The sequence below is a fragment of the Mirounga leonina genome, unplaced genomic scaffold (genome assembly GCF_011800145.1).
Source record: "Mirounga leonina isolate KUSES-001 unplaced genomic scaffold, KU_Mleo_1.0 Mir_175, whole genome shotgun sequence".
In the NCBI taxonomy this organism is placed as follows: domain Eukaryota; kingdom Metazoa; phylum Chordata; class Mammalia; order Carnivora; family Phocidae; genus Mirounga; species Mirounga leonina.
Genome location: NW_023270453.1, coordinates 32963621 through 32978027, shown reverse-complemented (window position 1 = coordinate 32978027; position 14407 = coordinate 32963621). Strand labels below are relative to the sequence as shown.

Below are 14407 nucleotides of genomic sequence, written 5' to 3'. Positions count from 1 at the left end.
GATGTAAGCACTAACTTGAGCATTAACACAGTGGGGACCATGGTATATTGAGACAGAGAATGAACAGTTTGTCCTACCCTGGAGGGGAGAGAACCCTTGCGCATCTTTGGCTGTAAGTTACGCTCCAGAGTGGCATAATTACTTTCGCCTCGGAGAGTGCTTAATACATGAAGGCTTAAAGGGAAGAATTCACCGTCAGGCTGCCTCTATCCTTCTAATTTCTCTCTGCAGTAAAAAACATCAGTGTCTCAAAGAGGCAGTGACTCAAACACCTTACTTCCCTTTTACTTTGTGACTGGCTTCACAAAAGTGTTTTAATGCATGTGTCTACTTCAGAGTCATTGGACAGTCACAGGAAGTGATACTGTGGTTGGACAAGAACTTTCACCTCTTGGATAAATGCGGTATAATAATATTAAAGAAGATTCTGATGAGGACGAGTGATGAGGGATCCTGCCACCTCACACGTCCCTCCTGTATTTTGTTTGCGTATTACCCGTCACTTCTCATGGAGTTGCTTTTAAAAATTAAATGTATTTCCCCAACCAGTGCTTGATCGGTTAGGATTTTCTTTTAATGAGCCCAAATCAGTACCTTCTCTTTTGTTTTTATAGGTTCCAAAGAAAACTAATTTATCAGACTTTGAGCTGGAAGTAAGTGTTTATATTATATGTGAGAACTCTGTGAGGGACCCAGGATTTAAAACTAAATACAATCTTTTAGCTCTCTTTTCACTTTTGAGATTCTGCAGCTTTTGGTGATTTGACCATACCATGCTCTTGGGCAGTGCTTTATTGTGCTACTTCCCCTACTTGTTAAGTTCCTTAAATACCCACTAATTTTCTGTTATTTCTTAGCAGGTGCTTTTAAGCCTTTAAAATTTTCTTTTAATTGTCACTTTGGCCTTAAGTCCATTAAGTTCTGGATGTATAGTGTTCTTTGAAGGTACATGATACAGATGGGTTTTTGTTTTTTTTTTTTAAAGATTTTATTTATTTGACAGAGAGAGACACAACACAAGCAGGGGGAGTGGGAGAGGGAGAAGCAGGCTTCCCGCAGAGCAGGGAGCCCGATGCGGGGCTCGATCCCAGGACCCCGGGACCATGACCCGAGCCGAAGGCAGACGCTTAACGACTGAGCCACCCAGGCGCCCCCAGATGGGGTTTTAAGATCTAGAAAATACCTAGATGAATGCTCTTTCTAAAGCAGGGGTGGACCATGGGTGGGTTTCAGGGGGTCTCTGAATTCCCTGAAATCACATCCATAATTTTGTGCATGTATTTTTCTGGAGGTGTTTCCATTGAGTTCTATGTATTTTCACCCCCCCCCTTTTTTTTTTGAGAGACAGAGAGGGTGTATGAGTGTGCACGTGAGGGGGTGGTGCAGAGGGGCAGAGGGTGAGGGAGAGAATCTCAAGCAGATTCCACGCTGAGCATGGAGCCCGACGCAGGGCTTGATCTCATGACCTTGAGATCATGACCTGAGCCGAAATCAAGAGTCGGACACTTAACTGACTGAGCCACCCAGGCACCCTATCTCTGTATTTTCAAGTGGCTCTCTAGCCCAAAAATTGAACATCATTGTTGAGCAGTTGGATGTTTGTATTTGATGTTGGGGCTCTTGTTCTCCCATTAGAATCTACCAGTGATACGTACTTGGAATTTACTTTGAACAAAACAGGAAAAGGGCCATTGTCCTCTGACTAGGCTCCTTTCCTGTCATGTTACCCTTGCACTGTACTCCATGTGGGTTCCAGATTCTTCTCCTTGGCTGTCGCAAGCTACCATGCCAAATTACAGCAGAGTTACTTTTCTCAAACCTCTTCTATGTATGCCCATACCATTTAAAATGACCTTCACAATTTCACTTAGGAAGTAAATGTTACTATATTTGGAAGCAAGATTTGACTGTGTGGTAATGAGCTGACTGTATTAGGTGATCCATGACATCTCAGTAGATGCCTATGTCCTAAAAAATTAATTTGAAATCAGTTACACTCCTGCCTTTTAAAAGCAGATACAGGGAAGCCTTTGGCAGCTGAAATATTATGGATTAGACTTACTATAAAGTATTCATTGTAATAGTTATTTTATATTTAATAAAACTTACTGAATTATCGCTATAGACTTGCTTTGAAAATACGTAGGGTTTTAGCTGTCATTGTCTCATCTAGTGATGTCCTGTTGTCTCTCTCTTCTTTAGGTATCCCAAAGGCATTCACGTTGACACTTTAGAAACTGAAAAGGTAACCCCAAGAACTATCCAGAGCCAAACCCATGCAATGATACATTGAACATGCTGAGAGTCAGGATTGACTCGTGGCTCTGCTTCTTGTGAGCTGGGTGACCTTGGGCAAGTCACTTCACCTCTGGAAGCCTCATCTTCCTCATTTGTACTCTGGGGATGAGCCTGACAGTGATGGTCTGTGCCTGTTTCACAGCTGTTTTGTGGTGATCAAGTGTGTCAGCGGGCATGAACATGCTTTGTAAACTTGAAAGTATGCAAATGTTAGTATGCATTCTGATTATGGCAGAAAGCTGTAGTGCTCTGCATGAAAAAAATGGCTTCCTGTTGGCAGGCACGTGAAATTAAATGATAGACTCTGGGGCATGAGTATCGCTATGGCATGTATTCCTGAGGTGTGCTGTTGGACCCGTGGTGGGTAATGGGAGGTTGATGGTGGGCTCCGTTAGCAAAATTTCAGAATTTTAGGATTTCGTTGTTGCTCTTAAGTCGGATGTCTGATGAAATAAGAGATGAAGTAAATTAAAAAATCTTGCTAGAAGATAAATCTCAAACTTGGACATAGGATGTGATGTGCTTAACTGATACAAAATGGAATATATGAGAAGGAAGGGACTGGTTTTCTGACACATTACCAGGAAAGCCAGGATTTTTTTCTTATGTCAATTAAATAGGATACGGAAATTTTATTTTAAAGCCAATTGTTTAGAAATTCACGTTCACATGCAGCGTAACTTCTTAGTGTTCATCGTGGGAAGTGTCTTATTCTCATAGTCTGTTGATACTTTGAAGTGACCTCTGTTGGGGTGAATTAATAAACCATGAGCAAATGTTGCGCATGCGCAGAGGCAGAATTTTGGTTTGTAACACGCCAACTCAGTTTTCACGGCATTTCAAAATACTCTCAGCGGGTTAGCCCATGAAAGGCTGCGTTGGTAAAACATATAACTTTGAATGGTAGCAGAATCTGAGTTGTTTGAAGTCAGGTTGCTTCTGGAAAGTTGTACATCTCCTTTATATCTTTCAGAAAGAGCGCTACATCGTCATCAGCAAAGTAGATGAAGAAGAGCGTAAGAGGAGGGAGCAGCAGAAACTTGCTAAGGAACAGGTGACTGAGTTATGTTCATGTCTTTTGGGTGAGAAATGGCAGCTTGGTACTGATGTAGGCCTTCCTGCATGTTTGTAGATCCTGTGTCACATTCAGCGTAATGAATAGTGTCCTAACATAGCAGCATTGAATTGGCAGAAACACCTAGAACAGAACAAGGGAAACTTAAGGTTAAGAATTTAGACATAGCCACCAAAGTGAGTCTGACATGTGAATCATCTGTGTGAGTCAGCCTCTAAAAAAATGTATTCTTGGTCATCATTCAGATTGTGTGTCCCTGAATCGCATGCCCATTAGCTAATACTGCTGTGTTTAGCCTCGGGCACAGTTGCTGGTTTTCCTAAAACAAACTGGAACCTGTGATTCGACAGATTAGGATGACATGGTGGTATTTGCATTGTCAGAGCATCACCCTGGTTGCTGTCTGGAGAGTGGATTCCAGTGAGGAGGACCGGAGGCAGGGAGACCAGTTAGGCTGTGGAGTAATCTGTGAGATGTCGGTGAGCTGGAATAGGATACTGGATAGCAATTTAGGTGGACCCTGGAGATGTTTAGAAGGTAGACTCAGTGGGGGCGCCTGGGTGGCTCAGGCGTTAAGCCTTTGGCTCAGGTCATGGTCCCAGGGTCCTGGGATCAAGCCCTGCATTGGGCTCCCTGCCCCATGGAAGCCTGCTTCTCCCTCTCCCACTCCCCCTGCTTGTGTTTCCTCTCTCACTGTCTCTCTGTCTCAAATAAATAAAAATCTTTGAAAAAAAAAAAAAGGTAGACTCAGTGGAATTTGGGATTGGGTGTGGGTGGTGAAAGTGGAAGGGAGAAAAGAAAGATACTCAAGCTAGAAATTTGAGCAACTGGGTAGACTGGTGTCAGATGGGGTGGCCCAGAGTGATTTTAAAGCCAATTGGGGGGACAGGTGGAGGAGGCCAAGAGCTCACACATGCATAAGGCAGGGCCACATCTGACTGGTCTAATCATTAAGGATGCAAAAAGCCACTGCTGAACTGAGACAGTTTCTTGCTTCAGTAGAGAAGGAAGATCAGCCAGAGGTACCAGCTGCATGTGGTCCCACCCACCAAAAAGACAGCACTGAAGCCAAAGGGGCCTGGGGACTACTGTGTGAGTTGTGGCTACCCCATTACCAAGGAGCCAATTCTGGACCACGGCTGAGCACTTTTCTGTGCTCTAGCTGTATTCTGCAAAGGAGGGTGGGTAGAAAGCCCCCTGCCTCATCAGAACCTGGGAGGCAGGGAGAATCCCTCATGACAGCCTCCCAGGAGAAAGAGGGAGGCAGGCAGGAGAGGGCCTCAAAGCAGCCCCTCATAAACCTCTGTCTCCCACCCACTCTTCCCGGGGTGTTCCACCGACACAGAGATGGGTCGTGACTCAGGCCTTTGCCCATGTGGTCTATGTGGATACATGCAAGGTCACCAGGGCACCATGGCACAGCTGTCCCCCCAAAGTGGAGAAGGATGTTACCTTCTGTTTTTGACCCGGTGACGTTTTAGATGTCTTGGGGCGTCCACGGGTGGGTGTCCTGTAGGCAGGTTTGTCCTTCTGGAGCGCAGGAGAGAAGGTGAGGTGAGGGCTAGGTGTGGCTGTCGTTGGTGGGGAGAACCGGGACTGGGCTGGAGCATCCACCGTGTGCCGAAGAATGAGGATAAGATGGTCTGGGGTAGGTTCCTGAGGGATCTGGCATTTAAATGATAAGCAGAAGTAGAAGAATGTACCCGGAGAGTCTTGTGACCAGCAGCCAAGGGAAGAGAATGTTCGAAGAGGGGAATGTCAACAGAGGAGAAGTTACGGATAAAGATGGATATGTGGCCACTGGGTTTAGCCTTGGGAGTCCTTTTTTTTTTTTTTTAAATAATAATAATAATTATTTTTAAGTGTTGCAGTAAAAGTTTAGTAACAGTTTTGAGAGCTAGAATTCCAACCCAGAGGACAGAGGAGAACAAGATAGAAATCTAAGAACCAAGGGAACTGGGATATTTAGCAGGGACCCCAGCACAGCAGTCATCATTCCAGGAATTCAGCTGTTCATCCACCTGACAAAGACCTCTGGTCACAAGGAACAATGAACACTTTTGGTATAGGAATTAGGTTCGAATTAGTTATTCACCATTTGTAGCATACTCACCGTGTGTTCCAGCATTATGGTAGGTGCAGAGGGTGTCAGAACAAACGATTTATTTATTTATTTGAGAGAGAGAGCGCGAGAGAGTGAGCACTGAGCGGGGGGAGGAGCAGAGGGAGAAGCAGACTCCTCACTGAGCAGGGAGCCTGACGTGGGGATGGATCCCAGGATCCCGGGATCACGACCTGAGCCGAAGGCAGATGCTTAACCGACTAAACCACCCAGGCGTCCCAGAACGAATGATTCGTGGCTTTCCTATCTAAGAGTTAGCAGTCTATCTGGGAGAAAGTACTAAAAATGTCATTAAAACATAGGGTTATGAAGTTTTTAAAAAACATTTTTAAAAATTAAAAAGAAATTATTGTGGCAAAATACACAGAAAATTTACTCTCCTGTTTCCAAGTGTACAGTTCTGTAGGATTAAGTGCTTTCACCTTGTTGTGTAGCCACATCATCCATCCTTGTCACTGTTCTCATCTCATTAGACACTAACTCCCTATCTGCACCCCAGCCCCTGGCAACTCCCCTTCTACTTGCTGTCTCTGTGGGTCTGACTACTCTGGGTGCCTCATGTAAGTGGAATTGTGCAGCATTAGTCTTTTTGTGACTGGTTTATTTCACTCAGCATAATGCCCTCCAGGTTTACCCGTGTTGTAGCAGGTGTCAGAATTCCCTTCCTTTTAGAGCTGAATAGTAGTCTATTGTCTGTAGTCCATTGTCTGTAGAGACTACATGTTCTTCATCCATCTGTCATGGACACTGGGTTGCTTCTGCCTTTTGGTTCTTGTGAATAATGCTGTTATGATCATGGGTGTGCAAATATCTCTTGGAGTCCTTGCTTTCAGTTCTTTTGGGTATATACCCAGAAGTGAAATTGCTGGATCGCGTGGAAATTCTATATTTAATTTTTTGGGGAACTGCCATACTGTTTTCCATAGCGACTGAACCACTTTACATTCCCACCAACAGGGCACAAGTGTTCCAGTTTCTCCATATCCCCGCCGTCACTTGTTAGCCTTGGGAGTAGTTTAAAGAGATGAGCCGTTTCAGTGGGGGTGAGGCCAGAGAGAGGGCTGCAAGGAGCGAGTGAACGGAGAGAAGCCTCGAGTAATGTAGCTATGATGAGACAGGAAGGGCAGCAGGTGCATCCAGCTTAGCACTGAGGATGGGGTATCAAGATAGGAGAGAAATTGAGCCTATTCAGACATCATTGGGAGGAAAGGAGAGAAGAAACTGGGTGGGGCTGAGTCTCAGAATGCTATGCTCCAAAAGTACAAAAATGCATTTGACAAGGAAAAAAGCCAGAAATTATGAGAATGCTTGATTTGATCAGTCAGTCCGCTGCTAGATGGGCTTCCTCAGAATTTAATGCAGTATTGAATTTGGCCAGCAGGTGGCAGCTTTGAAAAGTTTGTATTTTTAAGGCCATTTGCTGGACTTGGAAATTTCAACAAATGATTTGAAGTGATAGGTAAACCCTAGGTGCCATTATTTTAGTAACTATTGAATAGTTTGGGACTTGCTAATTCCACGTTCTAAAACAGAAGAAAGGTGTGTACATAAGTTATGTCAGACGCAGTTCTTTGGGATCATGGAGACAGAACAGGGAAACTAAAGCTATCTAACTCAATATAACACTAAAGTGTTTTTGGGGGCTACATTTTAACCGATTCAGATAAGGAATATGTGTACGTCAGCAGTTTTCTTGGTTTGTTTCTCTAAATCAGGAAGAACTGAATGATGCTGTGGGATTTTCTAGAGTCATTCATGCCATTGCCAATTCGGTAAGTGAACCAGGCTTTTTCTTTTTTTCAGCTAGATTCCTGAACATGACATTTAAGGTGAAATGCTTAGTCATCATTGCCAACTACCCATTTGGTCACGTGTAGAATGTTTACCTGGTATGGAGGGAGACTTTGGTTTTAATGCGCTCAGTGACATCATAATTGCCGATTGGATCCACACCATTTTCCAGAAGGTTTTCTTGTGGGGGCGCCTGGCTGGCTCAGCCGGTAGAGCATGTGACTCTTGATCTTAGGGTTGTGAGTTCGAGCCCCACGCTGGGTGTAGAGATTACCTAAAAATAAAAAAAATTAAAAAGGTTTTCTTGTACAACGCATAGGAAGGTTATACTATGATTTCCTTATATGGCTACATGAAACTTACTTTTATTATTCTCAAAACCATTAAGAACTGGAAAAGGCAAGTAAGGAGTATGGGGAGAAATAATCAGGTATCTGACTGAGGGTGTTCTGTTCCATAATTAGAAGAGTCTAGAGGACAAAAATAATTGTGTTGAGTTCTTCTGCATAACTGTAACTGAATTGCGTGTGATAGCCTTTGTGATATTTGATAAGTTTTAAAACGTGTTGACCTTTTGTGTAAATATGCTAGAGCATTCCGTGATTGGTATGGCGGACATTTTTGCTTGTTTTCTAAGTCCCGTTGGAAAAGAGGCCTCCATGACTTGGCGTAGATAAATTGGGCCAGGCTGCTGGTGGTTTCGTGGATTACACAGCCAAGTCAGACAGCTTGCTGGGATGCTCAATAGCCTGGAGGCTAAGACTTTCTGTTCCTAGAGTAGCTGGCCATGGGAGAAGGAATTATCTCCCCTGGAGAAGGAATCATTTTGTCTTGTCACTTAGGTGCTGAGCTTTGCACCTAGGACACTTTAAGGCCGTAGAGATCCCCTCTGTGTTCCTCCAAGTGCAGGCTTGTGAGAACAGGAGCACTTGAGAGGGGGCATGCCACTGTCCTCCACTGGGGATGAACAGCAAGTTACAGAGCCCTGTAAAAGAAGTCAGTGAGGTAACCAGAACGGGATAGAAAGTCGGATGAGTCTGGAGAGAAACAAAGGCAAGAGAGTCTGTTCATGAATGCTAAGACACAGGTATCCAGAGAAGCAAGGAGGAATTTCTGGTCACATTTGCTTATATCATCCACACTTAGCCAGCAGACTTCAGAGAAGTGGTTGAATTGACTGAGGCCAGCCCTGAAATATAGACCTGTGGGGCATCACTTGGCTTTGAGCTCTCTTATGGCCATCCCGATAGTTGGGTCTGTTTGCCTGGTTCATACCCAGATGCCGTAGCTGGCTGTGTCCATCTCCCTGTTGTCTGTCTGCTACAGAATAATTTACAACATGCTGCTGACCGTTGGTAGTTAATGACACAGAGCATACTACGAAGACAAGTCCCCTTTATCAGTGACCCAAACATTTAAAATTTAGAAGTCACATACCTTAAAAACACAGAGTCAAGCTCTATAAAGCCGGTGAATACTCAGTACTCTTAAATATTTATATCACATCACATTCTTTCCCTGCCACTCTTTGTAGTAAATCTGTGTTTCCTGTATGTTAAAAAAGTTATGTTATACTACTTTTACACTCACAGCAGTCACAGAAATAGTACAGAGTTTCCACTGATCCCTCACCTCGCTACCTTCTGCTGATGCCTCATATAACCATGTGGTTATCTGAACCAGGAGGTGAATGCTGGTATGATGTTATGAACCAAACTGTAGGCCTTACCTGAACAGCATCACTTTCCCCACTGAGTTCATGGTTCTTTCCAGGACCCCACGTTGCATTTACTTGTTTCTTTTCCTTAGTCTTCAGCAGTCTGGGCCGTCTTTCGTTGTCTATTATAATCTCAGTGTTTTTGTTTTTTGTTTTTAAAGATTTTATTTATTTGAGAGAGAGAGAGAGAGAACACGTGCGGGGGAGGAGCAGAGGGAGAGGGACAAGCAGACTCTGCCAAAGTACAGAGCCTGATGCAGGGCCTGATCCCACAACCCTGAGATCATGACCTGAGCCAAAATCAAGAGTCACATGCTTAACCGACTGAGCCCCGTGGTGCCCCGGCCCCCACCCTTTTTTGAGCACCTCCGCATTCTTTGGCATCACAAGCTGTTCAGACTCACGTTGTATTTTCCCTGCCTCAGTTCTAGAATCCGTGAGTTCTCCAAGGAGCCCTGGTTCCTTTTATTGGATAATGATTTTTAGAAACCCAGATCTGGCACTGGGTACTACTGTGGTGTTACTGAGCCAAAAGGACAGCTTGTCTGTTGGATTTGGAAGATTTCGTATAGAACTATTTATTTCTAAGAATTACGTTTAGCCCTATGAGTCAAGAAGTATCACTCTGAGGATGTACTGGGACTCAGTCAAAAGCTCCACTGTGATGACCAGATGCTTTCTGTTAAAAATGGTGTCACCTGGCTGGCTAAATCTAAGTCGATGCTCCATTTTGGTAGTTTATTTTCTATCACAATGGAGTGATTTACTGAACACATATTATACTTCAGTTGGTAGAAAAGCGATAAATTGCATTGAAAGTTGTATTTAAGAACATGCCCCCTCAATTTTGACATAGATGTGAAGGGAATGAGAATGCATTGTTTGATAGAATTAGAAATTAATTATTTTTACCTTTCAGTGTTGTCACAGATATGTCTTTTAAAAATCAGTGAGTTGTTTTAAGGAATACACTCCTAGAATAGGTATTTGGAGCCCGTTCACAAATTATTGACAGTTCAAGGTACTTAGCCTTTTCAGTTACTTTTTTGAGCCCTTCAATAAAAATTTTACTACTTCTGATTCTTGAGGGTGGCAAGATAAATAAAAAGCAGAGATCAATGATATCAAAGTCATTGGAGCTTTTACTTTGCATAATGGATTTAATACTCTAAGAGTAAAGAGGAATAAAGCCAGCCCTAAGTTATTTATTTGCATAAGTATATTTTTTAGTATCAAAATTAAGTTTAGTAAAAAATCCTCATAGAATCTGAACCATACATTTCACTCTCAAGCCCCAGTATAATTTTGTGCCAAGAAATCTTCTCCTTCACCCCGACTTTCTTTAGGGAAAACTCGTTATTGGACACAACATGCTCTTGGATGTCATGCACACTGTTCATCAGTTCTGCTGCCCTCTGCCTGTGGTAAGTGACCTGCCTGCTAGCCTGTGTTAAAAAATTCACCATCTCTTGCCATTTGCAACGACGTGGATGGAACTAGAGCGTATTATGCTAAGTGAAGCCAGTCAGAGAATGACAAATACCATATGATTTCACTCATATGTGGAGTTGAAGACCAAAAAAAACAAATGAGCAAAGGGGAAAAAAAGTGAGAGAGAGAGAGAGAGACAGAGGGAGAGAGAGAGAGAGAGACAAACCAAGAAACAGACTCTTAACTCCAGAAAACAAACTGATGGTCACCAGAGGGGCGGGGGGCTGGGGGGGCTGGGGGGAACAGGTGATGGGGATGAAGGAGCGCACTTGTGATGAGCACTCTATTGTACACCTGAAACTAATACAACACTATATGTTAACTGGAATTAAAATGAAAACTTGAAAAAAAAGAGAAGACAAACTCATAATTGCTTATTACCGAGAAAGCATTCTCTACATGAGTGCTGTTTCCTTGTATGCAGCACGTTCCCAGAGAGCATCTCATGTGCTTGGGTGTACCTTTTTTAAGAGATGTACTTACAAGCTGTTGTAGGGGATCTTCAGTCATGTGCCATTGCCAGAGCAGAGTTGGACATTTGTTTCAACTTGAGGCCAGTGGTTTGCTCATTTAGTGCTGGGCAGGCATTCTCGACCACAGGCGCGGTCTTCTAGTTTGTTGCTGCTAACATTAGCCATAATGGGGCCACTGAAGGTGAGTGGTACTTCAGGTCAGCTGGACTGGATCAGGTCCTACAAAATTCAGAATTGTTGCTGACCTCTTGCTAGGCTGCTTCCCTTAGATTCTCCGTTAACCTTGGTGTTTTTTTGCTCTTAGAGCCATGTTGGCTCAGGGCACAGAGGCACAAGCCTCTTCGGCTCTTCAGGAAAAGAGTTTCTCTTCTGTCTCTTCCTCTTTCGCTCCCTAACTGTGCACACGGGCTCATCTTGCTTGCCTCCCATCACCATGTCCTCCCCCTCCTTTATTTGCTCTATTTTGAGAATCTTAAACAGGCTCCATGCCCAGTGCAGAGCCCGACGTGGGGCTCAGTCTCATGGCCCTGAGATTACGACCTGAGCCAAAATGAAGAGTCAGACACATAACCAGCTGAGCCACCCAGGCGTCCCTACTTCACATGTCTTAGGAGACATTGTTCCATCAGGATCTTGATGTCTTTCTTTGGAAAAGTCCAACAAAGCCCAGCTGTGAATACAGTGGGTCTCTTGCTCCCCTTGTCCTGTTTCTGCAGCCTCAAGGTTGTCATTGCTTCTCATGACAATGGTATCACCCCCTCTGGGACTCAAAGACTTCATGGTGGTGAGTCTCAAACATGATGGATATGAATGTGCAGTGTACAAATCTAGAGAGCTGATGTTTACTTCAGATCAACTGCTTCTATTGGCCAAGTCGACCAAAGCATAGCAGCTCCTCTTATGATTTTTTGGCCTTAAACCAGGGAAGTGACTGGTAAGGGAAGAGGAAGTATATTAAATGCTGCGTTTATAGGTGTTTTTAACACCAAACAGAGTTTGGCACATAGGGGGCATTAAATATTGATTTTAAAAAATGAGTATCTTCCGACTGTGCCAGTTTTATAATCTGATATATGGTTCTGTTCACATCACTGACAGTACTCAAACTTCTGAACCTAATCCCGTCTTCTTTGCTTTTCTGTACGGCTGATTCTTTTTAGCCTGACGTGGCAAGCTTTCTGTGATCTGGCCCAGCAGCCCTGTGTCTTCTAGTCACTTGTGACCCTCTTTATTCCCATCCGGACTGGCTCATTTGTTCCTGGGACCGCTTTATGTTTTTTCCTGTCTGTGATTTTGGTATACGATTTCCTCCTTTCTGAATTTTCTCCGGCTTTTCTCCACGTTTGCCTGTGTACAGCTTTACCTGTCTTACCAAGATCTAGCGTATGCCTCTTCCACGAAGGTTTCCCTGCCTGCTGCCTTGCCCAAGAGGTGATCTTTCCTTTCTCTGAACTGCCGCAGAACTCTGTAGCTCTTGAGCAGTTTTTTTTGACCCCTGTCCCCTTCTTCTAGGTGATTAGCTCCTCGGACAAGGAGTGTAACCTTTTTATTGTCTGTGTCTAAATGCCTAGCATAGCACATTGTATGTAAGCACTCAGTAAATGGTACCTTGAACGAAACTACTGTAGTTCTGAATTCAGTTCTCGTAGAAAGAGCTTGAGATTTGTTGCGGTGTAGGACGTGGGTTAGGAGACATGGCTTCATCCCTTGCTTTATTTATTACTAAGGTGACCCGAGTCAGTAATTGAACTTTTTTGTGTTCTGCCATTGTCAGGGGGAGAAAATTGGTTTTCTTCCAACTAGTTTTGGAAGAAGTGGTGAGAATAAATGAGAAAACATATTTAAAATGGTAGAACTTTTTACATGCACTGGTACCAAATTTTGCATTTAAAAGTATACTAAAGAATCCGTGTTTTGGAGCTGTCTTTTAGGGGAGACTCTTCTGAAGGATCTTCTTGGTATTTCAGTGTGACCTTTTAGAAGGCATAGGTCTAGAGCTCTGCTATATGCTAGCCCTGGAAGTAGCCATAATTCTAATTTTTTCTTGCTGGTGAGGCTTTGTGATGGTATTGTGAGGTGACAGTAGTCATTATTGCATTTTTGTTTGACTTCAGCACTGAAACCACTTGTTCATGTATTGTCCATTAATTTAACGATAGCCATTGAAAAGCTGGTAAATATCCCAAACTACATAAATAACAGTCTGTATTTACAGGCTTGGAAAGCTAATTGGAAATGGCAGTTTGCTATGAAGCATGAATAACGCTGAAGAGAAGCGTAGTTAAAAAGGGTCAGGAGTATGACTACTCAGTCTGGTGTGGCAATTATGTATGTAAATGAGTTCATTCAAAATTAGATCCATCTCATTTCGGCTTTAGACTTCCTGATCAAAATAAACTGGGAAATGAATTGTCTAATTTAGGCACTTGCTACTGGTGCTTCTTTAGCAATTTTGTGAGTAGTTAAAGCATGCACTGTGCATATTGGAAAGTCTGCGTTTTAATGGCCATTTTACCTAGCATTTCAGAGATATTCTCAGTAAAGGTATAACCTAGGTTACAATATGTCCGTTTCCTGTATAAACCATTTTATTTACTACATAACTCTGCTAGTCTCATTGTTAATGATGGATTCATTTGATAGAGCTATTACTGAAAGCTTTCTACATATAATAGAAACTTTCCCCCCTTCCTCTATTTCAGCCATAAAATGCTCAAGTTTGTCTGTTTTGGTTATGCAAAAGTTTTATGTCAGATCATATGATTCCCAGTCAGTGAGGAAATTGTGACGATTTTTGGAAGGTGATTATTAACTAGTAATGAATCCGGCAGTTTAGCTTAAAGGGCCTGTGTGAGGTATCACAGTTTGAGAAGAGCTGTGGAGCTTGAAATATTATGTATGTTTATAATATTGTGAGTGTATTAGTAAAATCGCAGCAAGTCATTGTCTTTTTTTTTTTTGTTAGGACCTAAATGAGTTTAAGGAGATGACGACATGTGTTTTCCCCAGGTAAGCTTTCTTTGAGGATTCATTATCCTTCATTCAAAATAGTTCTCATACTGTATAAGATACAAACAGGTGATAAATAGTAATAGTAGTAATTATCTGATCATGATTATAACCCAGTTGATAATAGCTGGTTAATGATTTAATAGGTCCAGCTGTGACCACTTGCTTTTGATTGCATTAAAAACCAGAATTTGAGGGGCGCCTGGGTGGCTCAGTCGTTAAGCATCTGCCTTCGGCTCAGGTCATGATCCCAGGGTCCTGGGATCGAGCCCCACATCGGGCTCCTGCTTCTCCCTCTCCCACTCCCTCTACTTGTGTTCCCTCTCTCGCTGTGTCTCTCTCTGTCAAATAAATAAATAAAATCTAAAAAATAAATAAATAAATAAATAAATAAAATAAAATAAAAACCAGAATTTGAACTGAGAGTGAAA

The 14407-nt window shown here is 42.9% G+C and overlaps 1 protein-coding gene across 3 annotated transcripts in view; it reads left to right on the top strand.

The window, feature by feature from the left end:
- Nucleotides 1–14407, top strand: part of PARN (poly(A)-specific ribonuclease) — a 162668-nt gene that overhangs the window by 15532 nt on the left and 132729 nt on the right. For all 3 annotated transcript variants that reach the window (XM_035022310.1, XM_035022309.1, XM_035022312.1), the window contains exons 9-14: nucleotides 615–653; nucleotides 2203–2245; nucleotides 3272–3352; nucleotides 7211–7267; nucleotides 10350–10427; nucleotides 13933–13976. In XM_035022310.1, coding sequence (XP_034878201.1) covers nucleotides 615–653; nucleotides 2203–2245; nucleotides 3272–3352; nucleotides 7211–7267; nucleotides 10350–10427; nucleotides 13933–13976 — 342 coding nt within the window. The remainder of the gene's footprint in view (nucleotides 1–614; nucleotides 654–2202; nucleotides 2246–3271; nucleotides 3353–7210; nucleotides 7268–10349; nucleotides 10428–13932; nucleotides 13977–14407) is intronic.